This window comes from Mesocricetus auratus, unplaced genomic scaffold (genome assembly GCF_017639785.1).
Source record: "Mesocricetus auratus isolate SY011 unplaced genomic scaffold, BCM_Maur_2.0 Super-Scaffold_100010, whole genome shotgun sequence".
NCBI lineage: Eukaryota > Metazoa > Chordata > Mammalia > Rodentia > Cricetidae > Mesocricetus > Mesocricetus auratus.
In genome coordinates this window covers 51,060,494-51,070,881 of record NW_024429194.1, presented here as the reverse complement: position 1 = coordinate 51,070,881, position 10,388 = coordinate 51,060,494, and the positions used below count along the sequence as shown (strand labels likewise).

General features: G+C 39.9%; 1 protein-coding gene across 1 annotated transcript; it reads right to left on the bottom strand.

Moving 5' to 3' along the window:
- Nucleotides 1-3,104: 3,104 nt before the first annotated feature.
- LOC101838350 (heat shock transcription factor, Y-linked-like) lies at nt 3,105-4,703 on the bottom strand. The gene has a single exon (XM_005080903.3). It carries the CDS (start codon nt 4,629-4,631, stop codon nt 3,456-3,458), a length of 1,176 nt encoding a protein of 391 aa, XP_005080960.1. The 5' UTR covers nt 4,632-4,703; the 3' UTR covers nt 3,105-3,455.
- Nucleotides 4,704-10,388: the final 5,685 nt, after the last annotated feature.

Here is a 10,388-nt window from a genome sequence, read left to right as displayed (position 1 = left end):
AACTGTTCCACACAGTGTGTTCCAGTATGGATAGAGTTGTCTGAAGCCTGTGCACTTAGAAAACAGAACAGAGCCACAAGTCAAGGCACTTTTCAAATACACTGGAGGGCACCAGATGGACAGGTTACAGCAAAGTGGAAGAATCTCTCCTATAGGTTTCAAATGCTGTCTGATGACAGTCTTAGCTTCTGGGTTGGTGGAAGATAATAGTCTGTTGGTACGTGACAGAAGGCTTTACTGATAGCTGCATGGATGATAGGTCAGTCACATGTGGGAAATGACTATACAGTCACAATAATTTGACACTGGATCAACAACATTCCTGCTCTCCAGGATCATGAGTCTTTAATCGGTCAATCAGCCTTGAAGAATTCCATGTCCCTCCTAAACTTCAAGTCACTTAAAGAAGACTCTTTTCTCCCCCTGTTAAAAACAATTTTCAGGGAAAGTTAAGCAAAGCTGGCTGAAGAGCAAAGAATTAGAAACCACAGCTTTTAGTTCAAATACTTATAGAAACATGTGAGATGGCTGCTTGCACAGCTCTGCTAGGAATCACAAAGGGAACAAATTATTCTCTCACATGCACGTGCTTTCAGATTTCTACCATTCACACCCCAGCTTTTTTCAATAAGCTCTGTAGATGGAGTTTCTGTTCTGCCTAGTCCCACTGCCCTTCAGTTCCAAATAAACACACTGAAGCTTATATTAAGTATAAACTGTTTGGCCAATGGCTTGGGTTTCTTACTGGCTATCTCTCTCTTAATTATTAACCCATAATTATTAATCTATGTCTTGGCTTACTGGAGGATGCCTAGGCATCCTATCTTCCCAGCAGCTACATGGCATCTCTCTGTGTTCCTCTTCCCAGCATTCTCATAGTCTGGTAGCTCCACTTGTATTTCCTGCCTGGCTACTGGCCAATCAGCATGTTACTAAACCAATAAGAGAAACATATATTCATAGCATACAGAAGGACCTCCATCATCAGGTTACAGGGTGAAATGTAGTAAGGAAATAGCAAGCTAGAAAGAAAAGGAAGAATACAGAATTACAGATAATGGTAACTGAACAATTAGAACCTAGTATCCATTTGACAAAATATGGGACACTCTTCTAGAAGTCAGTGACAGCCTTGGCTCTGCTTATCTTAACAGCAATGAAAAATATGAAGTCTGACCAGGTATGATTGATATAGTACCTACAAAATAAAAGTGACTAAGAAGCAGACAGGTGCATGGGTGCATGCCTTTAATCCCAGCCCTCAGGAGGCAGAGGCAGGCAGAGCTCTGGGAGCTTGAATCTGATCTAATCTACATAGAAGACTCCAGAATGGCCAGGCCCACAGAGTATGACCTTATCTCAAATATAAATTAATTAAAAATAAACTTTCTGTACAAAGCAGCAACCCAATAACATCTGATCCTTGGGTGCTCGTGAATAAAACACATGTCACATAATAAAGTGTTAACAAAGGGTGTGTCTGATACAGTATATAAGGATATAGCTTACTCTTTATTTCACTAGTAAAAGCATGGGATATATTATGTGAATCACATATACATTTACTAGTAGACATATAACCTATGGCCTTATAGAGTTTTACTTAACAGATCACAATGTTTTGCTATTGTTTTCACATTTAGTGGTTATTACAATGATGATTTGACTGTGGTTTGGTTGTCAATACCCACATCTTTAAGGTTATGCAGGGTAAGGAGGAGGAGGTTCCTTTCCCAAACAGAACATTACTATAAAGTCCATCTCACAATGAGTAAGCAGAGTGCTGAATGCAACCTTTGCCCAGTGTTTGTTTTCTTTACAGTGATATTTCTGAACATTCATTTGAACACCTTTAGTCTTGGAATTCATTCTCCAGCTTGGCTAATTTCTTCCTCCTTCTTCCCATGACCTTACTGATGTTCTCTGTGTATCCGCTATAGAAATTTGAGTTTGAGACCCTTGGTATGTGACTCAGTAAAACAGTTTCATAAATTCCATGTCTGTTCCTCTGTAGCAGCTGCTTTGAGGAAATATCAAAGGAACAATGACTCCACTCGAGCTTTTCAGACAGCTGAGTCTGTTGGGGAAGATAATAGCGAAACACTTAAGAGCATATACTACAACCATAACAATAACTATTCTATAGATTTTATGGCTCTTTATATTTTAGCAAGCTACTTCACATTCATCACTGCAGTTGCTTCTTCCAGGAGTCCCGTGAAACAATCAAAGTAGGAATTATGGCTCACATTTTTTTCAGACAAAAATCCTGATTTCCAAAATTGCAAATCACCTTAGCCTGGGGAACATGGCTAACTCCAGAGAAAGCAGAGCATCATGGGAGACAGTGCTCAGAGTTGTACACCCTGTACAGCACCATACATAGAGACATTTCATGACTGTTTTCTCAGTTGAATTTCTCAATTCAAGAGAATGCCTGGCAGCATCCACTTTGACTCACAAAAACATATGATGAGAATACTACAGATAAGAATGTTCATAATCAATGACAAATACAGTATACAATGCTCCAAATTTTTGGACTTTAGAAAAGTCACATAGTATGTATGACCTTACCCTATATACTTTAATATATAGGGAAGGTTATAAGTGGAAGCCACCACAAAGTTAAGATATAAATTTAAATTTAGACTAAATATAATAGTCCCAAATTCTTCATGAAAGGAATGTGATTAGCCTTCCTCTAGAAAAAGGGGATTATTCAGGAAATAGAACTCTAAGGACTTTAAACAACTTAAAGCCAAAAGGAAAAAAAATCAAGGTTACAAGTACATTTACTGCAATACTCTCTACAACAGAAAAATATTAGAAACTGCCTTAGGTTCACTGACCAAAGCTAATTGATCTATGGTACATTCTGTACATTTATAAAGGAATGTGACTATATGCTGAGATGGGTAATGCTTTGGCATTTTGCAAAGTGAAAAGAAGATCTAAACACATTTCTGTGTGGCTATGTGAGCACATGTAAATATATCACATTTAGTATGCAATTTATGTTTATATATGTATATAGTCTATACATGTATGCACAGATATACAGAGAGATACCAATATTTACTTGTACACATATATACATTCTTCTTTAAGTCAGGTATTTCATTTTTATGTGTATGCATATGTTTTGCCTGCATGTATGTCCGCACACTACATGTACATACTGCCTATGGAATCCAGAAGAGGGTATTGGATAGCCTGGAGCTGAGTTACAGAGAGTTTCTAGCTGCCATGTGGGTGCTGAGACCCAAACTGAGGAGCTCTAGAAGACCAGCCAGTAGCCTTATTTTTTTAAGGTGCACATTGAGTTTTATTGTTCTATTGCGATGATTTCAGGTATACTCCAGATGACTGTCAACATGAATTATAATCTCTGATATTCTGGATGTTTTCATAAACCATCAAGTAGATTGTTGGTAATTGGAAAGCTGGTAGCATCATGAAGATGGATGATGATTCAATGCTGATGCCAAGGTAGTGGATGCTACCCTTTCCTTGTATATTGGTAACTTGGGTTCACCGATTGCTTTTGAGTCAGAATAAGTAGATGAACTGGATGAAAAATGAGGATACCCAGGTTGAAAAGAAGGCTCTGCCTGCATTTCAATACAACTATTCCACAAGTGGGATACATCCCGGTGGTTTTGAATAGAGGTTATAATAAAATTCACAGTGCTGTCATTTGCTTGGGTGTAGATTCTCTGTGAGTCCATATGAAGAGGGGACACCTCATTTAAGGGAGTGGGGCGATGTGATAGGATTTTTTCAGGTGGTCTAAAGGAGCTCGATGTTGCAAGAGAAAAGTCCCTTCTGATCCCATCCATTGTATCAGAATCTCCTTGGGCAGTAGAAGATTTCTGTCTCAGATATACATTTGAAATGCTAGAGCTAGACACTAGATTCCTCTTTCTGGTTTGGACAGCTACACCCAAACTGTGGTCATCCATGTTGTCCAAGTCTGGGCTGAAGTGTTTGTTCTTAATCTCTGGAGGTGATGGAGCAGCCCCACGAGAAGCTGTCTTTATCCCGATTCTCCTCTTCATCCTTTCTATAAGATGGGGACAGTCACGCAGAAAGTTTGGATTCTGATAGAACTGTAACTTACATGAGGCAGAGACTCCTTTTTCTTCAGCCAGAAAGTCAGGGAGGGAAGCAGATCTCTGGAAATTCTGTCTCATTTTCCTGAATCCATACAGGTTCAGTTGACGAACCAAACTTTTCATGCTATCAGTTTCGAATATTCTAAAGGGGGCCTTTCTTTCCAACACTTCCTTTTTGAAGAGTTCTTCATTGATCACTATGTAAGTCCCAGCCTCGTCCCACCAAATAGACTTAAATTTGTCACTTCCCACTATTTTCCAAAGCTTTCTGGGAAAGGTCATAGAGAATAAATTACTGTCCTCATCTGGCTCTGAGGCACAGAGGGAATGAGATGACCTCTTTATCAAGAACCGCTGAGCCAGAACCTGAAATGCACTCTCCTCAATAATAGCCCACAAATCTGAGTCCCCCTGACCTGTGTCATCACACAGAGGATGGCTGGAAGGGGTCTCTGAATCAGTTGACACGTCATGACGGGAAGCATCCAGAATTTCTGAAGGTGCCTCTGCCATTTCCTGCACACTTTACATTACCTACAAAGACATCTGAATGGCTTTGTGCTCTGCAGCTTACATTGGCACTCAGGAGTCCCACAGATGAAAGTAAATGGTGACATCATAAAAGTAGCTATGACATCACAGAATGACTCTGAGTCCCTGATGATCACTGAACAACATTATGCCGAGAGAGTTACTGTCCTATGCAGAAATGTTCCCTGTAGAGCAAAAGATTGGCTAGCCCCTTGCTTACTGAAGAAGATTTCAAAATCTCATTCCTCAAGACACTTTCTTGTTTTTCCTTCTTTTTCATTATACTTTGTATTATTTAAAACAATTTTTAAATTTAAATATATTTTGGTTATATTCTTCACCTACCACAGTATTGCCAGATTCCCTTTCTCCCTACCCACTCAACTAAATAATTTCTCAAAAACTCAGTATAACAACAAAACTTTCAAAGCCAAGAAAACAAAATAAAACACTACCCAAAAAGAAGAAAAATAAAACAAACCACCAAACTATAACAAAATTGAAGCACAGAAAAAAACTGTGGAGTCCATTATGTGTTGGTCAACTACTCCTGAACACGAGGCCTGTCCTGGAGTGTTGGATACACCCATTGCCACTCCATTGGAAGAAAACAATTTTCCCTCTCCATCAGATATAAGTAACTGTTCAGTTGTTAGCCATCTCTCCCTAATCTAACCAGAACTCTGAAACCCCCCTCTCTCCAGCCCTGTCAAACATATACATGTATATGTATATACATATGTATGTATGTATACATATATGTGTGTATGTGTGTACATGTGTGTGTGTATTTTTTCTCCAGCCCTGATATACTTACATTCTTAGATATTTATGTGTGTGTGTAGCAATAAATAGCTGTACATATACATATATTTAGTTATATCTGCAAACGTTAGGAAACACTAGCAATATAAGCCAAAATGAATGAAAACAGTAACCCTGGGGTATTAAGTATGGCAGATGGGGTGGAAATGAGACTCTGATTAATGTACATTTTTAAAAATTCATACAATATATTTATCATAGTCTCCCCCTCCCCATCTTTTTTCACAAAAATATGTTTATGTTCAAGACAAGTAAATTACAAAGGCAATTTCTAAAATCAAAACTAAATCTGAGATATATGAAGCCAATTGCATAGCAAAATCATGGCATCAGCATGAAGAGGGAAAGATGTTTCAAGTGATCTTATCCCAAAATACAGGGCTCTGACTGCAGCTCTCATTAGTTTAGATGAAGAGCAAACACAGCAGTGGGACAGAGAGTCAACAAGGTGACAGATGCCCAACTCATGTGACAAACAACTTAATCATGACAGCCACAGACGATGAAGAAAGTAGTTGCAGGTTAGATGTCAAAAGGAACCATGAGGCCGGGCGTTGGTGGCACACGCCTTTAATCCCAGCACTCGGGAGGCAGAGGCAGGCGGATCGCTGTGAGTTTGAGGCCAGGCTGGACCGACAGCCTCGAAAACAATACAGAGAAACCCTGTCTCGTAAAACCAAAAAAAAAAAAAAAAAAAAAAAAGGAACCATGAACATCCTGCAATGAGGACAGTTTCACAAGTGGTTTAAATCAGCCATTTCTGTCAAAAAGAATACATAAGGATCACTTTAGGCATCCTTAGGCAGTAACAAGTCCTCACTTACTGGGACTATTTAGAAGGCAGTTTAATGAGACTATTAATAAATTAAGGTTATAGACATCAGCTTTACCACAACTTTTATAAACCTTAAGGGGGACCTGACCTCATTGGGTAGATATTAATAACCCACTCATCAAAGGTGAGTAGAAAGAATGGATTATACTGGAAAGGAAGCAAATTAGATAGGATCAATAGGCATCTTTGAAAAACAAGGAGTAAACATCAGAATACGAAAATTATGGGACAATTTAATTAACAGACATCCCTTTTCCTGAGCCGGAAGTTCAGGCAAAGTCACTGATGCTAAGCTTGCTGTAATACAGAGAAGTGGAAAGAGATGTGAGCAGTCACTGAGTGTGCAAGGGATCAGAGATTGTCAACTGATTTTACTTTTTGTGATAGCATTATTTTATTAAAGAAAACACATGACTTAGCCAAGTAGCAATAGCACTTGCTTGTAAACAAGACTAAATAAGCTATGGTACAACGGAAAGATTTAAATAAGCTGAGTCTTTTCCACAAGTGATGCTGAAATAACATGATATTTAAGAGGATTGAACATTAAGGGGGAGGGGAAAGAGAGAGAAAATATGGGCACAAACACAGTTGCTTCACAAAAACTCACTACAGCTGCACCACAGACCTCAATGTGAAGTCTGAGACAATGGAGACAATGAGACTCTAGAACCTAACATTGAAAATATCTAAGTGACCTTAATTTTAGTGATTTTTTTTAGATATAACACAAAAGTTATGGGGCGTGAAAGAAATAGTTGATAAATTGGACTTCATCTATGCAAAAGCCACAGTCAAGAAAAGGCCAAGACAAGCCATAAACTAGAGGGAAGAAATTTTAAAGCAGGTACATGATAAAAGATGTGTTAAAAGCTCCTTAAACTCAACAATAAGAAAAAAAGCCCTGATGGGGGAAGTCCTTCTGTATATATATTGATGACTAAAATACCGTTGGCCAATAGGGAAGCAAGATACGTGGGACTAGGAGAGAAGGAGGATTCTGGGAAGTGTAGTCAAGAGTAGGGGTCACCATGTGATCTCCCATGAGGAGACACATCAGGAGAGCGTCCTCAGAAATATAAGTCCTTATAAAAATATGTATTAGCAATTATGGGTTAATAATTAAGTCAGAGCTAGCCATTAAGAAACCATAGCAAATGGCCTACAGCTTCATAATTAATATAGTGTCCTGCATGTTCATTTGGGACTGATGTGGCTCTGGGACAAGGCTGGCAGGAAGAATACATGTTACAAAGCCCAATTTAAGCCGGGCGGGTGATGGTGGCGCACGCCTTTAATCCCAGCACTCAGGAGGCAGAGGCAGGCGGATCTCTGTGAGTTCGAGGCCAGGCTGGACCGACAGCCTCCAAAACAATACAGAGAAACCCTGTCTCATAAAAAAAAAAAACAAAGCTCAATTTAAAAACAATACAAAAACTAAGAAACACTTCACTAGTGAACAAACAAAGACAACAAAAGGGAATACACTCAAAAATAGGCAGGTAGACCAATGGAATCACATTGAAAACCCTGATATTAACCCACACACCTACGAACAACTTATTTTAGAAAAAGGAGCTAAAATTATACAATGGAAAAAAGAAAGCATCTTCAACAAATGTTTCTGGCATAACTAGATGCTGGTATGTAGAAGACTGCACATAACTTAAGTCCAAGTGGATCAAAGACCTCATCATAAATCCAGCCACACTGAACCTCTTAGAAGAGAAAGTGGGAGGCACCCTTGAACAAATTGGTACAAGAGACCAATTTCTGAGCATAAGCACAGATACTAAAAGCAATAATTAATAAATGGAACCTCCTGATACTGAGAAGCTTCTGTAAGACAAAGGACACAGTCAACAGGACAAAAAGGCATCCCACAGAATGGGAAAAGATATTCACACAACACCACATCTGACAGAGGACTGATCTCAAAAATTTACAAAGAACTCAAGAAGCAAGTCTCCAAAATAGCAAATAATCCAATTAAAAATTGAGGTACAGAACCAAGCATAGAATTCTCAATAGAGAAGTCTAAAATGGCTGATAGACACTTAAGAATGTTCTCAACATCCTTAGCCTTCAGGGAAATGCAAATTAAAACAACTCTGAGACACCATCTTACTCCTGTAAGAATGGCTAAAATAAAAAACTTCGATGACAGTTTATGCTGGAGAGATTTTTGAGAAGGGGTAACACTCCTCCATTGCTGGTGGGAGTGCCAACTCATACAGCCACTTTGGAAATCAGTATGGAGATTCCTCAGAAAAATGGGAATCAGTCTACCACAAGATTCAGCAGTTCCACTCTTAGGAATATACCCAAAAGATGTGCATTCATACAACCAGGACATCTGTTCCACTATGTTCATATTTGTAATAGCCAGAACCTGAAAGCAACATAGATGCTCCTAAAGTGAAGAGTGGATAGAGAAAATGTGGTACATTTACACAATGGAGTACTACTCAGCAGAAAAAAAAACAACGGAATCCTGAAATTTGCAGGCAAATGGATAACACTAGAAGAAACCATGCTGAGTGAGGTAACCCAGTCACAAAAAGACAAATGTGGTATGTACTCGCTCATATATGGATTTTAGACATGGAGCAGGGGAGTGTTAGCCTACAATCCCACCACTAGAGAGTCTGGGAAAACAGGGAGGACCCTAAGTGAAATATTCATGGTACCCCAGAGAAGGCAAATGGGACAGGACCCCCTGAGCAGATTGGGAACATGGGGGGAGAGGAGAGGGAGCAAGGAGAAAGAGAGAGGGAGAGGAGGACATGGTGGAGTAGGAAGGTTGAGTTGGGTGAAGAACAGAGAGCAGGATGAGAGGGATACCATAATACAGGGTTTGAGGAGAGATGTAGCACTAGTGAGATTTCCAGAGATCTACAAGGATGACACCAACTGGCAATCTAAGCAATATTTTCCCAGATAATGAGATTGATCCACTATCTTATATGCCATCCTAGTGCCTTCATCTAGTAACTGATGAAAGCAGAGGCAGACACTCACAGCTAAACAATGAACTCAACTACTAGAACCCGGTTGCAGAAAGGGAGGTGTTATGAGCAAAGGGGTCAAGAATGGGCCAGTGAAACCCACAGAAACAGCTGACCTGGAGCTCATGAACCCCAGACTGATGGCTGAGAGGCCAGCATGGAACTTATCCAGACCCCCTAAATCTGGATGTCAGTGAGGAGGCCTCGGCAATCTATGGTGCCTCAGGTTGTAGATCAGTATTTATCCCTGGCATAATAATGGACTTTGGGCCTCACCCTCCCTGCGGATATTGGGGGCTGTTGGAGGGAGGGCACGGGTGGAGGGGACCTGGAACTGACTTGTAAAGCAAACTTGTTTCTAATTTAAATTTACATTTTAAAAAAAGAAAAAAAAAGAATGGACTTTGGGAGCCCATTCCACATGGAGGGATGCTCTTTCAGCCTGGACACATTGTGGGGGTCTAGGCCCTCTCCTGGGTGATATGACAGTATTTGGAGATTTCTCATGGAGGGCCTCACTCTCCCTGGGGAGAGAAGTGGGAATTGGGTCGGGTTGGGCAGGGTTGGGGGGGGCAAGGGAGGAGGTGAGGGAGAGGGAGCTGGGATGGACATGTGAAGCAAGCTTGTTTCTAATTTAAATAAAAAGATTTTAAAAGATAAAAGGGAATGTAAAAAGATTGCATCATATTTCATCTGAGAAATGAACATTAAAACAGCAGTGAGGTACTATTACATGCCAAGTACAATGGCCCCAGTCCAGAGCACTGACAACCGCCAAAGGATTCTGCTAATAATGCATCATGTAGTTTTCTTAGAGGTTGGTGATGATAGGAAGGTCAAAGGGATTCAGGAGCAACCTGTGTGCATCTTCCCATTAATTGTGATGGCAAAGGCTTTGGAAACACTGAGACTCTCACCCACTACTGGTGAGAATTCAAGATATGATAGCCACTTTGCAAGACAGTTTGGCAGCTTCTTACAAAACTAGATGTGCTCGTATTGTATGGAGTTGAAAATCCCAAGGAGATGAAAACTTATGTACCTACAAAAACTTGCTCATGGATGTTTTTG